The sequence below is a fragment of the Haplochromis burtoni genome, unplaced genomic scaffold (genome assembly GCF_018398535.1).
Source record: "Haplochromis burtoni strain Fernald_Lab_line unplaced genomic scaffold, NCSU_Asbu1 Contig_27, whole genome shotgun sequence".
Classification (NCBI taxonomy): Eukaryota; Metazoa; Chordata; class Actinopteri; order Cichliformes; family Cichlidae; genus Haplochromis; species Haplochromis burtoni.
In genome coordinates this window covers 400,366-421,204 of record NW_024582388.1, presented here as the reverse complement: position 1 = coordinate 421,204, position 20,839 = coordinate 400,366, and the positions used below count along the sequence as shown (strand labels likewise).

At 38.4% G+C, this 20,839-nt stretch overlaps 1 protein-coding gene across 1 annotated transcript in view; it reads right to left on the bottom strand.

Annotated features, from left to right (window-relative positions):
* Positions 1–286: 286 nt before the first annotated feature.
* Positions 287–20,839, bottom strand: part of LOC102303500 (receptor-type tyrosine-protein phosphatase N2) — a 212,658-nt gene continuing 192,105 nt past the window's right edge. Inside the window, exons 20-23 of the mRNA XM_005917990.3 lie at positions 19,740–19,793; positions 13,769–13,833; positions 5,245–5,318; positions 287–3,127 (exon numbers count right to left, since the gene is read on the bottom strand). Coding sequence (XP_005918052.1) covers positions 3,056–3,127; positions 5,245–5,318; positions 13,769–13,833; positions 19,740–19,793 — 265 coding nt within the window. The 3' untranslated portion in view covers positions 287–3,055. The remainder of the gene's footprint in view (positions 3,128–5,244; positions 5,319–13,768; positions 13,834–19,739; positions 19,794–20,839) is intronic.

Genomic DNA, 20,839 nt, shown 5'->3' with positions numbered 1-20,839 from the left:
TCAAGCAATATAAACCCACTGCAAAAAAGTTGCACCTTCTCGTATATTAGGTGTTAGTGTTGCTCAAATATCTCACCTGAGGAGAAAAAAATGTAAATGCTGAATGTCAACCTTGAACGCCATCCACTGCAGGACATCACTTTGTGTGCACACACCTAAGGTACCTGATTTAAAATGCAGCTGGTGTTAGCAGCTCTATAAAACACGTTTTACTGCTCACCCCGATGGTAAAAGTTATTGTGTATAATTATGTCAGAAAAGGATAAAAAGAGACCACAGTCACAAGTCGGGATTGCATTACAATACTGCATCGACAACTAGACTTTATTCACAAGTTGTTTACACCAATAGAACAAAATATCTTCTGTTGTGTTTTGGGGTTTATGTACAGTTTTAATGCAACAGACCAGCCATCTATTCATACTTGATGGTGAGTGAGAAAGAAAGAACAGCAGCAGGGAAACTGACTGAGTATCAACATTGCAAAATAAACAAATAAAAATAAAAGCCCATTATAACAAGCTTGATTCAAATATAGTAGAATAAGATCATTTAAAGTGAATGCCAGTTCACTTAATTCCACATTTTTATAATATACCTGACAGTATCCTAAAAAAGGGAGAGAAACAGAATCTCATTTCACATTGAACACATTATTAAAAGCAGCATTTCTCGTAGCACGTTTCAATTTTGTGATGGAAAAATGTAGACCAGCTTGCTGCAGTGTTACATCATATTGTTACTGCACCCGTTTCAGCCCACTTTAACTATGATCTGCACAGTTTAGAGAAGATAATCCTTGGCTTTTGTACTTTAAGGTCCTTGGAGCATCTTGTTTAATAAAGAGTCTAACACAAAGTTAATAGATACATCAGCAGTTGGCTGGTTGCTTGCAGAGGTTTGTAAAGGTCATTTTGAGGCAAGGAGAACATTACAGCACACATTTGTTGAATAGTCATGCATTAGCAGCATAGTGTATGCAATTCATGTCATCGGTGATTTACAAACAGAATTAGTAGAATTAACTGAATGAAACATTTCAAACTGTCAACCAATTGATTTTGCACGAGCTGGTTTCCCAAAGCCATCTTTAATAATCAGTGTCTTAACTTCAGGCTATTTAGTAGTGGCTTTTGTCTAGCTAAAACTGAAAATGAGCCGACAATCCCAGGACATTCTGTTCAGAAGCCAGCAAAAATAATGATCGCTGAAGTTGTCTGTAACTGGTGGTGGGGCCTTTTCTTGAGAGGCGTGATACTGAAATAAACCTACATACATGGGCTAAAACATAAAAAACAAGAGTTAATGCTGACTGTGCTCTTTTTATTTACAGCAGTACATAAAACATGTTAATTTTAGAATGGTGTTGGGAAAACCAGCTGAGGCGTGTCACTGCAAACTAATTTCCATTGCAATACAGATTTCACTACTGTACATGGACAAATCATCCATTAATGCTACATTAAGAACCTACTATTCAGAAGCAGAGCTATTCCTTTTGGCATGACAATACTTGTCAGAAACATTACCATTTAAAATGACTCCACTCCAGCATTTTGAACTTATAGTTATTTGAAGTAGGTACTTGTGAGAAGACTCTCACAAACTTTTGGCCGAACAGAAACTTCTGCTCCGGCAGAATGTTCTTCAATGTTTATCGCAGCGGTTTTCATTTAGCACAGGCACAGCTAATCTTTAATCCGCAGGTTAATCCACTAGAATGAGGCCATTTTAAAATGAAGCATTACTCCTTATCCTCGTGGCTTTTACCAGTCCATCTACTGAATGTTTATTTTTTTTTTGTTAAGGCAGACATGAGTGTAACTTCACTGAAAAGCCACAACATTGTTTTTCCACAAGAAAGAACAATTCAGGTAGAAGAAACACAAAATTGCTTCAACAAAGATGAAGCAAAATCATTTGACCGTATTTCCAGTATTAGCACGTTTTTTTGTTCAACTAAGACAGTTACCGATAATGTGTTAATTTTTGGGTTTCCCCGCTTACTTTTACAAAAGCAAGGCTTCGTGGGAGATGGAATCACTCGTGTTTTGCCTAATATCTACCGTACTGACCAACGCTACGTGCTGATGAGTTACAGCATACTGTGACACACTAGCATACTGCATCAAAACATATCAAAAAGCATGGCATTAAATATCAGACACAATATGTGATGATCTGCGTCACAAATGCACCCACTCAGAGACCAATCAGTGGCATCAATTCAGTAAAACTCTCAGGTTTGGCAACTGGCCACATTGAACATTGCCCAGAAAATCAGAATCAGATATACGATTACATTTTGAGCCATCTTATTTTGATCATTGCCAGCTGATGCCAATGAGATCAATGTTCATCTATAAACAAAAATCATGATAATTAGACACTTAACAGAATACAGATGAATTTGAAAAATCGATTAAAAGGCGTTTAAATGCGGCAAAATGTTACTTTGGAAAACAGGCTGCTTGGATCATCACAACAGAAGGAAGGTCTGTCTATGTACAGGATAGTTTCAATGGTTTCCTGGCACAACGTTGACTGAGATCGAATGGGAGATGTTAAGAATTGCAAGGAAAGGCTGCACATGGAAGGGAGAGGGGTCACAAGGAGGAAAGACGAGACATGCGGAAATGAGAAAATGGGATAAAAGATGAGAAAAAACAACTGATGACAAGATAGGGTGAGAAATAGGAAATTTGACTGCAGGAAATAATAGAAGCGATAAATGGTAAAAACATGGGTAAATATTAGACATGAAAAGGGCATGGGAGTAGCAAGGAGTGTGAAAACAAAATGAAAGTAGAAGACAGTGGAGAGAGGAGGAAAATGAAGAAGGAGTGGAGAAAAAGAAGAAAGGCAGACAGGAAAACACAGATTAAGTGAAGTGTCAGAAGGAAGAGAAACAAGAGAAGGAAATGACAGATGAGAAGCACGAGAGGGGAAAGAACATAAATAACAGGGTAAAAAATTTAGGAGACGGGAGAAAGACAAAATAGGAAACAATATAGGAGAAGATCCTTGGGATGAGGAGTAGAGAAGGTGTTGTTTTCTACTGTGGAAGAGCTTTCAGGATGGCATTCACCTCCTCAGCAACGGCTGTCAATGCGAACTCAAACTGATCCTGCAGACAGACAAAAAAGAGAAAGAAAGTTAAAAGTTTATACATGCAAGAACAAAAAGATTACTAAGTGTTTGATTTCAGCGATACATGCTACTTTGCATTTACCCTTCAAAAATCCTTAATATTGCATCAGTTTGCGGAGATTATGATGCTGAACAAAATGTGGAAGTACCCAACTTTTATTTCCCACAGACCTTTATGTCTGTGATCACAGAAAAGCCTGTGAAAAAAATCCCACTGGCTTTGTGGCAAAGGGAGACTCTAGCTTCATGGCCGTGAAGTTTAGATGGCCATGCTTATGTTAGAGAACTGTTATGTTGTTTTGAAACACTTATTTATACTCTTACGTGATCAAAACATGGTTGACCTATGAGTACTTTATCCTCACAGTAAGAAGTAGATTAAAGGCACAAACAGCAGATCAAATTCAGAAATGAAATCAGAGTGCTGAGGCTGGGTCTCCTGACCACAAAGGGAATCAATGTGTGAGGAGTGCAGGGAGAGTGCTGTGACAGCAGTTCAGTCAGGATACATGCTTTAATAAAACCTGGATCAATACCATGGATGTTTTACACACATCCTGGGTTTCCTTTCTAATTAAGTTCACAGATCAGCCGGTAATTGTTTCCAGACCAGCCGGAGTCATTCAGTGTACAGTGTGATGACGATATACTTGGTTGTAGGTCTCTGAGGCAGTGAACAAATGTATTTTAGAATATGAGTCTTTTTAATAATTTGTTTGAGGACTTTTCCCCCCAAAAAATACTTACAAAACTTTATTCCCTTTATTCCCTAAACACTTAACCAAAATGGAATAGAACCACCTTTTTTGCAAATTCTTATTCTCGATCATTCACTTCATATAACCAGAAAGCCTCCACTACAAGTTCTGATTAGGACAACCTGGGACAGGTTATCAGCACCTATTTGAACTCTATACATATTCCTCTGTGATTTGACCTGATTTTCCCATAATCCCTTTCAGAAATCGATTCATCTCAGCTGAAGCAGTGGAGCCAGTCCCCAAAACTCTCAAATCTAGTCTCTCTCACAATAGGGCATAGAGATTATCATCTCAGCAAAGACTTTTAGACAAAGTGAAGTTTTGATGGGAGTGTGATCGATTGTTAGAAAGACAGTTCTGGGGCATTAAGGCGATCTAAGAATGTCAAGTTGACATTTTGAGTTTACCATGGCAATCCTTCGTGTAACCTTTCTACCCAAATTCATGTGACAGCACAGATGGATTGTTCGTTTTTTTGATAGAGATGCTGAGAATGACCTTACTTACATTATATGCTGATGGAAAAAAAAGTAGCCTGCTCATGTTGTAGATTAGCATCTTGATGGGTCACACAGTGGAGCAGATCTAAGTCACTGGGTTTTCTGTGTCATGTGGGATCATTATTTTTTTGATCTTACTAAATATTTCCTTTTTGTTCTCTCATTCATTCTTGTTAGGTTTAGGTTTGATTAAGTAACAGAAAATACTACATACTTGTATATAAAATACTACATGTATAAAAGGTTTGTTTACTTTTCATTACAAACAGTACAAATAACCATAAAAGGAACACACCATTCAAAGTGTGTTGCATAGGTTCATGGTGAACATCTTTCATGGATGCACCAAGATTTGAAACAGCGAAATATTATAGTGTCTGACTCATTCCAATGTAGCTAAAGTGAGATCCATCCATAGCTATCACAGCTTATTATATTCCACCATGTAATTTGACTGCTGGTACAAAAGCAAAATAATACAGACAAATCTGAGAAAAGCTTTAAATGTTTTTTTGATACTTTAATGTTCCTGATGATGCACTGTGTGAGAAGTGCTGTTCATGCACTAGTGTGCAGTCACTACCATACATTTTAAATCTAATAAATATATATATTTTTTCTGCTCATATACATCTTGTTCCTTGATAAATGTTGGCGAAGGTCCTTTCTCCTTCAAGGACCTGCACTTTTATTTATATTTGAGGATTTGTTGAAGTTTGTGAAATTACTTTAAGCAGGATTTTTAAATGTAAAAACAAAAAAGTCATCTGTTCACACTGTTCCACAAATCAAACAAAATCTGCACAAACAAACAGGATTCAGGTGTGTGTTACCTTAGTCTGAACCATTCCTGGCCTCTGGTCCCGCAGGTGCTCCAGAGTCGCTGCAATATCAATCTCCTTGGCACCTGCCATGCACATGCACACACACACACACACACACACACACACACACACACACACACACACACAAAAATGATGTTGGATTGTGTTCAAGGCACCACCAAGATAATCCAGCTAACATCACTCAATCTGGTCTTTTAACCCACTCCCATTAGAACAGCAAAGGCGATTACATTCACCCTCTTAGCACAAACACACACACACTCTGACTCTAGAAAACAGTGATGGTCTTTAGTTGAAATGAAAAAAAGATGAAGAGGCCACAGGAGCTGGTGCAGAGGACTTTGTGAGGGAAATCACAGGAACACATGTTTGCTACATTTTCTAAAGAAACCTGAGTCAATCTGAAAGCTCCTTGTTAGTCTTTGGTTGTTCTTAGCCTTTCATGAAGGTTGCCCACCAGAGCTCTCTCAGCCACTGCCAACAGCTGACATGTGTTTGTCTGTGTGTGTATTGCCCGTCAGTCTGTCTGTATGCCAGACTGGGATAATGTCTCACAGCTGACAAAAGTGTGGCTGGCTGCAGTCAGCTCAATGACCTCAGGCCAAATGCTGGTCAGATTATCAGACACTGTGATACATTACAAACATATTATAATCCTTTTGGAGTCAAACTGTCACGGTCCTGGGTCAGTGACCCAGTGTATTGAGTTTCTTGTGCCTCTGAGTTTTCTGTATTATGTTCTTAGTTCTCGTTGTTGTCCTAGCTTGTTCTTTAGTGTAGTGTCTTAGTTTGGTGTTCTTGTATTCTGTTTAGTTCTCTGAGTATTTGGTAGCTGCCCTCTGTGTTTTTTAGTTGCTGTCTCCCCTAGTCTAGTTTGTATCTGTGCTAATTCCTGTTTTACTTTGATGGTCCGTGTCTTATGTGAATGTGTCCTGCTTTGCTTGTCTCGTCAGTCCTGATTTCTCCCAGCTGTGCCCTCCTTCTGTGTCTCATTCCCCTCGTTACTCCCCAGTGTATTTAAACCCTGTGTTTCTCTGAGTCAGTGTCGTGTCGTCCCTCATGCTGTGTGGATCTCCCTGTGGGTTTAGTTTGTGAGTTTCCAGTTTAGTTTGCGTTGTATGACTTTCTCCTGCCAGCGAATAGAGCTAAGTTCTTTGTGTTTAAACCTCGTGCCTGAGTGCCTGCATTTTGGGTCCAACTCCTGCCTGCCACACAGCGTTTCATGACACAAACACAAGGAGGCATATACGTATCTGACCATAATTGAAAAACTAGATTTCTCCAGTTTCAGCACTTAAGCCTTGATAAGCCAATTCTAGCCTTTATAGACAAAAGTCTTTCACGTCTTTGAAAAGTAACAATAAAAACGACAGTTTGAATGTTTTCTTTTTAAATTTGTCTTAATAGTGTTTTTAGTTAAGCACTATTTAGACGAGCTACTTGGAATTGATTGGATCAATACATAATACAATATTATAATTAACAAGACTATTTAAAAAATGGTTTGCTTCTGTTTCTCAGTGTGGAAATGGACAAAACTATGGGGTCACAATTAGGGATGGGTATCGTTTAGGTTTTATCCAATGCCGGTGCCAAATCGGTACTTTTGAAACGGTGCCGGTGCTCACACAAAATTGGTCCAAAAACCTCTCATGTTCAGCTGGTTTTTGTAAAAAGATAACAATGTTAGCCTTTTCTGCAGCTATGGGGCATATATGGCATCACTCTCGGCTGGAAGCAGTGCTTAAACAATGGAAAAAACACAAACTTTGTCCAAAAACCTCTCATGTTTAGCCGTTTCCCTCTTTTTCTTTGGTCATTTTAGCCTTTTTGGCCAGGGTGAAGGGAGCATCTGCCATCAAACAAGAAGACAGCCACATGTAACTACGACGGTGTTTGCTAGTTCACCTTACATGCATTAATGTAATAACGTGGTTAGCCTACTCAACGTAAATTACACACGAACAACATGAAGCTACTCATGCAAAGAAGAACGGCTGCTGCTGCATCATCATCCGTCATCATTTCTGCTACACTGGCAGGGCTAGGGGCCAGGACTCTCCTTTCGGGTTTTTGGGGGATGTTGCTAACTCCGGGTCCGATAACAGGCAACCCACCCGCAGTAGATGCGCCCGGTGTGAGGTCTCGCAGCAAGCTATCAAATACGGCGCATTTCTTGGCTTTAAAAAAAAAAAAAACGCTATGCGTCGCCAGGTGTTTCATCGGATTCGAGGTGTTACCTCCTTTGACAGTATCACAGTATCAGCTTAAAGCACTTGTTGCTGCTGAGTTTGCATATTTTGCTGTGAAGTACAGCCAGACTTTAGACCGCTTCGCCTTGGGCATTTTTAATCTGTAGCTCTGCTCTAACAGAACGTACGTACCTGGACCCGCCTACTATCCTCGGAAACGTAAAATGATTGGCTAGAAGTGTATCACAGCTCAGGGGAAAAAAAGCACCGAAATAAAGCACCGAAATGTGCGCTGCTTTTCAGTCTGGTTACTACTGTTTATGTAAGAACCGGTGCCATCATGGCACCGGACACCGGTACCCATCCCTAGTCACAATTTTTAATCCTTCAGTTCAGGTGTTTTCAGTCCCACTGCCACTAGTGAACAAAATCAATCAAGCTATACAAATGTTTGTGAAAAAACTGGTTGTTTTAAAGAGCAATCCAAGGGTAACAGCAATCTACCGGTGCAACACGTCAGTTTGTGCACTTTCTCCCTCCTAGATATTGCACAAACAACTAAGTTTTACTACAGTGACTGCTACTATTAAAGTGACAGACAACATCAAGTTAATGCATAAAAGTTGCCAGTGCTTTGCAGAGTTTGAAAACCTTCTCTGACATCAACAACAGCACAAAGATTGTGCGCCCAGAGCTTCAATGGGATGGGTTTCCATGGCCGAGCAGCTGCCGCAGGCGTACTTATTGTCCACAAACTGCATTATATGAAGTTTCTAGAATTTCTTTTTTATCGCCACTATGAAAATTTTTTGATGTTATTTATGATTTTTATTTTTTCTGTCTTTCCAAAATACATCACTAAGGTTACGTTTACCTTTAAATACAATAATCTTCCTCAGTATATCAAATACTTGAGTACTACTACTAATAGTTTCAGCTTGTATGACCCATCTGCTACTCAGTTTTACTTAATATTGCTGTTGGACTGTGTTGCATGAAAATTGTGTAAAATTTGGGATGAAAACAAACAAAGGTAAGAAGAATCCATTCAGAAGGCCAGATAATACTTTGTAAAAACGCTAGCATTGTAATTATTTTTGCTGATGAATTAACAAATGACAAAAGACATTCATGGAATTGCTCTTAATGCACTTATCAAAAAAAACAAAAAACAACCCAAAAGGATATCAAAACATATTTTTTTTCAGAAAAATCTCTATTATATGTTAATGTAGCTTTTTAAATACCATTTCTGTAACAAATGAAGTGTAAGCTACTTTTAAAAGACTCATTGTACTTATAACAGTCTTACGCCCGCCCTGTGATGTCAATGGAGCATAACCAAAAATTGCAGGTACCCACGCATTATTTGAGAAAAGAAGCAAAGAGACATAAAACATAAGAGATGATTCATAAAGTCAGAGGGAAAAATAGATGTTAAGGGGGGAGGAAGACATGTCGCAGAAATAGAGAAATTGTTCTGGGAGAGAAAAGGGACAAGAGAGAGAGAGGTGGGAGCAACAATTAAATTCAGAAAGAACAAAAGACAGAAAAAACATTTAATTTGTTTTCTGTCCTTCCGTTTCTCTCCCCCACCTTCTCCTCCTCTATCCAAATTCTGAGGAAACAAAAAGCGCAAGAATTACTTTTTCTTGTTGTGACACATAATAACACTCCTTTTTCTTGCCTGCATGAAGAGGAAAATGAATGGTGGGAGAACCGCTCATTCACACCATTTTCTCTTTCTGTTTCACAGGTTTTGTGAGCTTTTTTCCCCCCTTTTTCACAACACAATAGACTCCCTTCTAGCCAGAAAAGCTGCAGCAGACTACTCACTGCTTTAGTTTTTCTTTTTTGAGAGGAAGGACTTAACAAACCAAGGGCTATTGTGCAGATTCTGATAAAACTCAAAATGGACGGTATTAAGAAAAAATGCCTAATTCGGGCTTTCCCTTGAAGGAGATGGTGGAAGCATGAAAAAAGCGGGACTAGTATAAAAACTCATTTTGAGATTCCCTCTTCTGTAAGACCGCTTTGGGGTGGAGGTCGAGGAGTAGGACTTAGGAGGGTAGAGGGGGGTGTGCTATAGATGAAGAGAAGGAGGAGAGAAAGCCTGGAAAAAAAAGAAAAAGAAAGAAAGACACGCAGCCCTTGAGGAGGCCACGAAAACCCCAAAGCCGAGGGCTGGGTTGACCAGCTGGACCTGAAGAAAAAAAGTGCAGAAAGAAATGGTGCAATGCTGAAAAGCTCTCTGGTATTCACTGTGTTTTGATAGATTCTTAAGATGAAGAGAAAGGTGATGGGTGGTGGTTAGAAACAGGAGAGAAGTGAGGGCGCATTTTGGAAAAGTTGAAGGGAAAAAAAACGTGAGAACCACCTCAACCCTGCTATATCGCTATAATTCTTGAGGAAATTTGCAATTCCTTGGGAAAAAACTGTTGGAATCTATTAGGAAAGAGGGGGAGGAGGAGGAGGAGGAGGGAGTGTGAAGGAAACTGGGGTTATTCTGTCTCTGAGAGGATGGAAGAAGAGGAGGAGGCAGTGAGAAATGCCTTTGATCAGGATGGAGAAAACCTGCAAACCCAAAGGCTTTAAGGTTCTCAGGACAAAAAAGGAGGAAAGTAGAGCTGAGAAAGTGATGTACGAGAGGGCAACAAGATTTTTCAGGTATTTCGTTTTAAATACAAACCTATATTATCGTCTTTTCAACAGGGCACTTTAAGCCTAGACTTTACAATCATCTATTTAATCCTTAAGCACTTGCAAACATACAGTGGCTTAAACGGAGGAAGACAAATCTTATAATCTACAGACATCAGCCAGGTCAAATCTTTTAAAACTTTATTTGAGATGATATGTTTAGATGATTGTCGCTTTTCACTGTTACAAAGCAATGGCAGCACCTTTAATTTTATACATTAGTATTTGTTGCCTGTGATTTTGTATAATTTAGTTAGTTAATTTTGGTAATGAGCACGTTTCCAGTTTAACTAATTGTAGACACACGTACAATGCTGAGCTGTAAAATGAGGATAAGTAGGGGATAAGTACATCATAAAGAAATAGCATACAAGCAAAAGCCAAAGCAAAACTCCTAATTAAAGCTGCAATAACTGATTTAATTATAACTTCATAGCAAAACTAATGTATGAGCATTAGCTCCGTCTTGGTCTCAACCAAATTCGGAGGAAAATATCTGCTTGCTACAACTGAAACTTTGCCTTTTTGTTATGCAGTTATCTGGGTGATGAATACAGAGAGTAAACCAAAGAGGTTACAACGATTGGCTGGAAGACCAAAGCACTAAACTCATGAGTTAATACTCTATTTGGCCTTTTTAGGCACCCGTTTCATGTTAATCTTTTCCAGATGAATAACTTTAACTACTCTGCACATTAAAATCTTCATTTTATGCACTGTACTTTATAAAAATCTAACATGTTAGAAGACGATCATGTGGTTTGTATATGGGATATAAACACCTAGGATATGGTAAAGCAGTACTACAGTACGTATATAAGTACTCAAGTGAACATACCTCAAATTTGTCCCAAAAAGATAAAGTACGGAGGAAAGAAATTTATCTTTTTAAATGAGAAATTTAAAGATAATAGTGACAGACTGGTCTGTTGGCACAGCTCAGACCAAGTGAGAGTCTTCTACCTTTGCTTCTGCTGATTTTCATGTTTTACCTCGAAGGATTACATGCTCCTGTATGGGTTCAGCAGATTTCACAACTCCCCTACTTTATGAAATATCTTCAGAGGCAATAAAATAAAGTAAAAACATAAAGTGCTGTCAAAATCCTATTTTTCTGCCAACATAAACACTCTACCTAACACAGATTTCACACCGTTTTATCAATGGTGAAATCCACTTTGATCCGCACAATAAAACCTCTCTAGCATTTCCTGACCACGGTCCGATTACATCACTCAAAGAAAAGATGATTTTCTTTTGAAAAAGATAAAAAAAATATTTTGTTTATTAATATCTCAGTGAGGACGGGGAGGGTTAGGCCTCGTTTTAGGGCCTTTATCTGGCTTATTCACAAAGTGGAGCAAACAAATATGAAGAGCCTTAATAAACGTGAAGCTTTACCAGCTTGAAACAGCTGGGTGATGAACAGACGTGATGATACTTTCATGTAGGAGACTATGGTTCTACTCCTGTTTGTGCTCATCAATAATTTTTTATTTTTTAATTTGGTTTTCAATTATTTTTAAGATGTGCTGCAACAAAAAACATTTTCAATCTCAATTGCTAATTTGCTTTTTATAACAAATTCATGAAGAATGTGTGTTTTTTTTTAATGACTCATGCTTTTACAATTTATCAGGGGTTTAGGAATTATTAAAAGCTTTGAGTCACTTTCGGTGACAGGTAGGCGTCGCCTAAATGCTGTACCTGTCTGTTAGGCTTCACCTGACCTGGTTCAAGAGTCGACTGTGTTTGTGCAGCTGCATTTTAAGTATGTTTTTTAGCAGCATCTGTGTGATGCATTCACACAACGCATGGATGCAAGCTAGTTAGCTTGGAAAGGTCAAAGGTCATAGCTATGGTAATCCATTATATAAAGACTAATAATAATAGAATAAAAGTGAAATTAAGTTGTAAAATCTAATGGCAGAAAAGGACAACTTTTTGCATGTTTCACATTCTCATATATATTTTCAGTGTAGTGTTAATGGAAACTTTTGACCCACAGCTAATGTGTTAATTCGATGTCAAGCAGGAAAATGCTCATTGCTCTAATTTGCTGCCACAGTAGCCTCGGCTACACTTCACATCATTTGAAATCTCCTGCTTTACTTAGCAAAGAAAACAAAACAGTTTTCATTAGTTTTCCTCTTCTGATATCTATGTACTCTCCCTGCTGTCTGTCAAAAAATATATTTTGTTTAAAAGTTACAAGGCAAAAGTTACTTGTTATGAGATGAATTAATTTCATGTTGCTTCAATGGCCAATTAGGTTTTTATAGACAAGTTTGGAATGGGAAGGATTTGGGAAGGAGATAAAAGGACATGGAGGACTTTCCCCCTCGCATCCACCAACTCCCGCCCATTCCTCCCTGGCCCCTTGGTGCTTGGGAGGGGCCCCATCACAGTGTGACAGTCTGGGAAACGGCCACTGAAGCCCAAACTGACCCTTTGATCTGGAATTAAAGACCCAGGAGCTCGTTCTGCTACAGCAGCACCACCACAGGACAAACACACACTTACAAAGAAAGATACGCACACATACACACAAATGTCCAATCAGTAGAAACTGTGGATTGATCACCATCTTTACATCGTGTAACCGAAACATGAGGAATCAATTTTTAGAAAGACTTTACTGACACACACTAAACATCTGCCTTATTAACATCATCTACCTTTTCAAAGTTGTTCTAACATGAAGCCCACACTCAATTAGAGACTTTTAATTTGAAAGACACGAAGAGACTAGTCAGATGTGTAATTACAGGTTCAGGCTTTTAAACAAATCGAACCACATGAATGGAGGAAGTAAAAGGAAGTTGGTTTGTTAAAAACAAATCAAAATATTTTGTAAATAAAATACAATCAACCTGAACTTCAGTAAAGGAGACTTCACTTAACATGATATCAAGAACCGTCACTGCCCCTTAAAATATTCAGTCTCTTACATAATTACTCGCTGTGTTATTATATCATACTGTAATTATAGTAATTATCAAGCACTTATAATGTGCTTAAAATCCACTGGCTGTGAGTCCTGATGGCACTTCAAATAAACAATTCATGGTCAGTTCAGGTTAATTACCAACAGCCTGCACACTAATTTTACGTCTCCACTTCTTTTTAGCTCGTTTCTGTCACCACGTCATGAAAATCACACTTGCTCTCTGTCTGGATTTTACTGAGTTTAACTGTGTTTTGTTGGCAAGACAGGAGAAAAACAAGCTGCAGCATGGTGCCAGAGCAGCGGAGCATCCACTGAGATAATGAAACAGATATTCATTTGCAGTAATTAAGCAAAAGCTAATAAAAAATAACTAATAATATATTTTAAAAATCAGCTTGTTTTCTCTGGCTCAGAGGCAGAAAGTAAGAGTGATCGAGTGTGCTAATGGAAAATGTCATTGTTCGTAGCTACTCATCACTGTAATGATCTAATTAAATGTCATTATTTTCAATGCAATCATCCAACTTTGCAAAAAGCAATAACTTTGATGATAGCGGGAATAATTTGACAGCCGTGCTTTTTATTTCTCCAGTCAGAACAGGGAGGGCAAACTGAGCACCTTCTCCACACTGGCGAAAAGGAAGGGCGAGGCGGGATAGGGAACACCTACCTTTAGCCATCTTGTTGAGGACCATGTCGATCAGGATGTAGGTCCCAGTTCTTCCAGCACCATCGCTGCTCAGGTGGATGAGAGAGAGAGTAGGATATGAGGGAGAGAGAGAAAAAGGGAGAATGCAAGAGGATGAGAGACAGACGGAGAAGCATTAATTAAATTTGTCTGATAACGTCATATCGTCGCTTATCGCCAATTAAGCAATTTTCTAATTCCTGTCACTTGATGTTTTTAATTATACTTCTACATTAATTTCCATAATGTTCATTTACATCATTACTCTGTTGCTATGTGATGTCATACGTATACGGATGTGGAAAATGCACAAAGTGTAACATTAATACAAGTGAATAAAAGGAATAAAAGTCTTTTACAGGTACACTAAATGTTCCTGTTAATGCCCAAAAAGCAATACTGCATTAATACAGTTATGTACTGAATTAGGTAAAAATGTGAGCGGCTGAGTGTGAGAGCTGATTAGAGATAATTACACAGCGCATTATCACAATCAGCTCTTCCACCGTGTCGACTTCTTCAAGTTCAGACAAGGAGGACTAAATGTTCTTTCAGTGTCTCATACAATTTTAAATAACATATAACCCAGGAAAAAAATATTACACTGAAATGTTTATAGCATAAGATCACTTGGCAGGACTGCTGGCAAGCTTGCAAAGCCGAGTAACACCTTCAGGTTTACAGTTGCTATATTTATTTTGTATCCTCTGCCATGTTCATGTTATTGTCTTTCTTTGTTTTTCCTCTGGAGTGAAGACAGACGCGACCCAACTCCAGTGTTAAGCGAGCGAGCATCAATCAGAAAGATTTAATACGTCGAGGTTTACGAGTCTTCTAATGCCATTTCAGGGGGATAAGCAACTTCAAACGTGTACAATTATGGAAACGAGAGACTGAGAGGTTCTTTTTAAAACATCAAAAAATGTAAACCTGTTTTTAGAGACATAGGAGCAAATGTATGTTTGTCTATTCTGAAATAAACACACTGAACACAGTGTGCAGAAACTGAATTACGCTCTGCTTTGTATGTGGAGGGAATATTTTCTATCCAAGATTTATTTCAAGTGTTGAAAATTGATGTCTGCACCCCTACCAGTCTATTTCATGCGCTGGTGTGTGCACGTGTATGTGTGTGTGTGTGCATGCTGGCATGGGTCCATACTTTCTGAATATTTCATTTTCACTGGGACCTTTGTTATTTTCTGCAGTAATTGAGAAGTGCCACTGCAGCCTGCGAGTGTGTATGTGCCTATTCTACAGAGATGCTCTGATCTTACACACTAGATTTGCACGTGTTCATGTGTGTGTTATACAGGTTATTACGGTGTGATTATAGCTCTATCGTATCACTGCACCTTGCCAGGATCATTACAAAGTGATCAAAGATATGTGATGTGTGTGTGTGTGTGTCAGCACACGCCTGAGGGCTGTGAGTAAACATGTCAAGATGTCTGCTGCCTTCTCTGACTCTGTTTAAAGTGATAGACATGGAAAGAGGCAAGGAGGAAGGGAAAGAGAAAGATGAAATAGAAAAATACACAGTGGATGGAAAAAAGAGAGAACGCTGCTGTGTGATTATTGAATTTCTGCATCTGCGCTCTTCAGTGTGCTCACTCCTCACTCTGACTGCTTCACTCTGCCCTCTGCATGCATTACAGTGATAAATGGCTGTGCACAGTTGACTTTGACAAAATCATTTGGAGGCTCTAAGTGAAAGTCTCTACAGCATGAACATCAAAGTTTATCAGTCTCTATATTATCGCAGCCTTAGATATGTTTGGCTGCTTGAGTTTAGGAATGTACTTGGACCGGTCCAAATCGAGGTTAGAATCTTGTCTTCATAAGCATCTAAATGCATTCGAAGCACATTAATCACTGGAAAACTTCACTGCCACTCAAACCTTACCACCCAGAAAATATCCAGCATAAAAAGCGTCAGCTCTCCAAATGTAAGAAATATGGATTCCCCAGCTTTCCACCCAGATTTTCTCCTCCTGCTGAATAGATGATCCGCTTTAACGCTTGCTTTTATTAAAACTTTCGGCATCTCTGAAGAACATTTTTAATTTGTGGTACCTCTAAAAGCTGGCATTACAGAAACTCTCAAAATGAGTACATAATCAATGCAAACTTCACTTTGATCTTTTTATCATGATCTCTTTTTATAAAGGCACTTTTCTAAATACACAGAGTGCTTCACACTGGGAAACAAACCCATAACATGCAGATTTTAATAAAGCAGAGAAATGTTTATCATCTGCTTGTCAGTTTCAAAAACTGGAAGTTCAAAAAACGCAATATTTCCTTTCCTTTCATTAAAGTTGATTCAGCACATCATATACTAAAGGAGGTAACAAAGGAGACATTGAAGCACATTTCCTCTGTATTTAGGGAATTCAACCCACTCTTGTTATGGCTGCCACACAGATACAGATGGGTCACTTCACTCAGTGAGGAGCCTTCTTAAGTAAAACTGTTGATTTGTGCAATTTCCAAAAATCAGTCGGTTTGGCAAAAGGTCTGAAACCAAAACCTGTGCACTGCATGGGAGAAATAAACTTCTATGATAAGATGTAAATAAAGTCATACCGGCTCCAAGAAATGTAAATTAATAAGTGCTTCAATATTTTTGTAGAGTGTCTGCTTCGTTTTATTTCTCCTGTGTGGCTACAGCCACATTTAAAGTCTCCTGCTCTTTATATGTTGAGAACTTTTTAATGTAGTGATTGATTAGACTTCTGGTGTCACTGTGAACTTTATAATTTCAGCAGGGAGGGGAAATCAATACGCAGAAAGAATCCATATTAAAAAAAAAAACATTGCAGATTTTTCCTGCTGTGCTGGTGTGAAACCTGTTTTTATCACATAAGTAAATTTCTCCTGCCAGTCAGCTCTGATGAAGACAGTTTGTCTGGATGCTGAGGTCAGAGATGTCGAGCAGCGTCGGTGCAGACTGGATGAATCAAACACTTCACCCACACATTTCACTTTTAATGTGGAGGGTTTTTTTTCCCACTCAAATCACAGGGAACATCTGACTTGTTACCTTACCTACTATGTTTAAGATATTTACTTCCTTTGTTAGCATAGTCACATTGTTACATTTAGGCTCACTTGTGCTGCAACATGCGACACAATAATTATGTGTGCAATGGTTTTATCTATGCAAACTTTAATATCATACTGACCAAAAATGAATAAACACCTCCAACTGTGCTTCACATTCTCCCGCCTACTGAGGATTTAAGTGATACCAAACTAACGTGAAAACACTGCAGCCTTCAAGCACATTAAAAAGTAAGGAAAGTTGCCCTTGCGGGTAACAAAGTTCATCTTGTGTTAAGCAGTGCAGGCGGTGACAGGCTGACTTGGTAAATTAAAAATATTGAAAAAAATTATTTTGTCTTTAATTGTGTTTGTAAGCACAAATTGTTCATTTCTTTTGTCAGGATAATTTTTAGACTAATGAATTTACCACCATAATTATGTTGCTTATTAACTTCAAGCAGGAATGATGCATATCAACCTCTGTGCTCACCATAGCTGTGTGTACTTGTCCTACAAACCCTAATAGCAGCTTTTTCATGTACTCGCTGCATACATGTTAAACTGAAGCTCATATGTCCCAAGAACACTGAACAGATTGAGTGAGATTTTGTGGGTGCTCATATTTATTTCAGAAAGAGAATCAGACATGCACATGGCATAAGTGACATAAGTATTTGTGTTTTGCATTGCAATTTTAATTTCTTATTTTTACTACTGTCATAATACAATGCATAAAGTTTCTTTTTAGTTTTATTAGTTTACTGTAATGACATACATTTACAGTAAAATGGCACCACAGTGGCATTGTTAGATGTTTTGGGAGGAGAATGAATCAAATTGTCAAAGGTTTTATTTCCATTATACAATAACATGTCATGCTAGCTTCTATATGTTTGTTACCACTAAGCCTTTAAAGCCTAAACCATAAAATAATTGCCAGAAAATTTAGCGTTTAATGTTCATCCTGACAAAATAAAAATAAAAAATACATTAATTTGCATATAGGAGTTTTAATTTTTATCATATCTGCTGCATCTGGCATTTTTTTGTTGCAATTTCTTCCCTAAAAATGAATTGTGCAGTTTATTTCACATTGACTTTTACATCATTGTCTCAAAAACCCGTGGATCAAATATGAAACACTTAGCTTTAAAGGACTAGGACCGGTAATTCTTTATCATTCTGTTGCACTGAAAGCTACCTGAAAAGCTTGCAATTGATCTAAAACACCGCTGTGACAGTACTGCAGGAAGTAGAAAGACTACTCATATTTCAATCATGTTAGTTTCTCTTTAGTGGCTCCTTGGTAAATTCAGCATTGAATTTAAAATCCTTAAATTTCCTCGTCTTGCATTAGGCCCTATCATTTCTTAAGAACCTCATAGTATCATTTCATCTCAATAGAGCACTTCGCTCTCAGACTACAGGCTCACTTGCGAGCTTCCAAAAGTAGAATAGGAAGCAGAGCCTTCAGCTATCAGGCTCCGCTCTCTCGTTTGCTTTTGGGAGACAGAAACATCCTCTTTACTGCAAAGATTAGGCTTCAAACCTTCCGTTTTGATAAAGCTTATAGTTAGGGCTCGATTAGGTGACCGTGAGCCCTCAGGCTGTTGGCAGACTTCCCATGAAGCATTGAGCATTTCTTATCCATTCCTGTCTTTTGACTTCTCAGTTATATGCTACTGTGCTAGTGCTACATGGAAATAACTTTTGTCTGCTCTCTCCTGTAATATGTGTTTAGTCCTATATGTTGTTCTCTCTGTGCTCTTCCTGTTAAAAGGTGGTTCTTTCTCCTCACTGTCACCATGTGCTTTCTCCAAGGGGACGATTTAATTGTCTGGGTTCTCTCTCTAACGTTGTCTGGTCTTCAGCTTAACAGTAAAGTGTCTCGAGATGACATTTATTGCAAAATGCTGCTATATATATATAGAACTACGTTGATTTCAATGCCCGGCAAGTTGCATACCAACAAATCCTGTTTAAAATTCGAAACCTCTAATGCAATAAACACACGTCAAATTGAAGGATTTGGTTGATCATCAGAGTAAGTAAGTGTCATAAGAGTAGCCGAGAAAATTCAGGATGTTCAAGTTACTGTGGCTGGTGCTCCATAAAGGCAGGTTTAATACTCTGGTGTAGACTAGCAGTTAGAGCGAGAAATGTACAGTTTCATCATAGTGGAGCCATTGCACCATATTAAATAATAGATCATTTGGTGGAGTAGTGAGCAGACAGACATAAGGGCTATCTGTTATTGAAGTTTTTTTCTTTTTAATCCAATCATCTGAGGATGCTTGCACAAAAAAACTGTGGCAGATTTTTCTGCTAAATACCGATTTAATTATGTCTCACTGGTCTGAGTTATTTCCTCAGGTGGTAGGGGTATGCAGATGTGATTATACAAAAACACACACACATATGCAAACACAACAGCTGCAACCCTGCCTACTTCTATTTACCCTCTCTCCCTCTCACCCACTGGCTCTGACCGGCAAGCTGCAAGCTTTGAACTGCCTCCAATTAAAAGTTACCCTCCTCCGCGGACAGTTTGTCAAATTAAATCACAACTTTTTGGCTAATCTCTCATTTAAAATGTTTGTCGTCCCACACATGCTGACAAGTGACATGGCAGTTGGTGGGGAATTAAATGGTGATGTGGACTGGAGGTCAGAAACCACAAAGGACCCGGGCAATTTGAGTTTTAAATCCTCTGAAAAAAGAAACTTTAAAACAATTTAACCAGCAACTTTAAAAGATCTGTGCTTGTTTGCGAGTTTGCCAGCATAATGCAGCATGTTTCTCTGAAAACAGAATGCATTTGATACTGAATTCACTGAATAGAAGCTAGAACCCTATGAATAAGCCACCATAAAAAGCATTCTGCCTTAGTTATTAGCATACTTGCCTGCAGTGGACTATGATAGGACATGAGCGGCCCCGGTAGCACTTGTTAACTTTCCTGTAAAAAAAACAAGACAGAAAGAAAAAGTTAGTGTTAACACAGACATGATAAAAAGGAGAGATATCGCTTAAGAAATCCGTCATAGAAATCAACAGAAAAAAATACTTTAAGGAGCCAATTATCTGCTTTATAACAGCTGAACTGGGAAACCAATGTTGTTGCACAGCTGAGGTTCAGTTCAGTTTTATCTCCTGACAGAATGCATATTTACTAATAGTAATAAAGATGAAGGTAAGTACACTTTTCTTCTTGGTTATTGCATGCATAGATGAATTAAAACCTGCAAGGAAAAAATTTAAAACAGGAAAGAGTTAACCTAAACATTAATTTACAACAGTAACACCTGATTCTGGAGGATTAATATCACAGATACCGCATTACATACAGTCAGCACGGGTGCATCTAGGCTTCAAAAAATAAGAAAAAACATCCTGCACAAAACTACTTATAATTTTAGCATGTTTTACATGTCAAAACTGGTACTCGATAAGGCTATCACTGCCATAAAACCAATTTGTCCCATACCACCTACCATGGTATAGCGGACAATTTGATAACAGAGCCCTAATTCCAAAAAAGGTGCAATGCCGTTTGAAATGTAAATAAACATGACACAAATATTTGCAGATAATTTTAGATTTGGCAGCAGCGTCACATGTCAAAAGAGATGGGATGGGGCAATTAAATGCTGGACAAGTGAGTGGTACTTAAAAGTAACAGCTGGAGGAACATTTTGCAACTAATTAGGTTAACTGGCAGCAGGTCAGTAACATAAAAAAGACATCTTAAAGAGTGTTTCTCAGATGTGAATATGAGCAGAAATCTGCATGTACAAATTGTGGGAGAATTTAAGAATAATGTTCCTGCACTTCCAATATCTCATTCCCTGCAGTGCACAATATCAGAAAAAGAATAAGAGAATCTGGTGAAAAGTCAGTGCTCAAAGGCAAGCCCGAAAATCAATACTGGATGCTGATGATCTTCCGGCCTTCAGGTGACACTGCACTAAAAACAGTCATCACTCTGTCATGCAAATCGCTGCA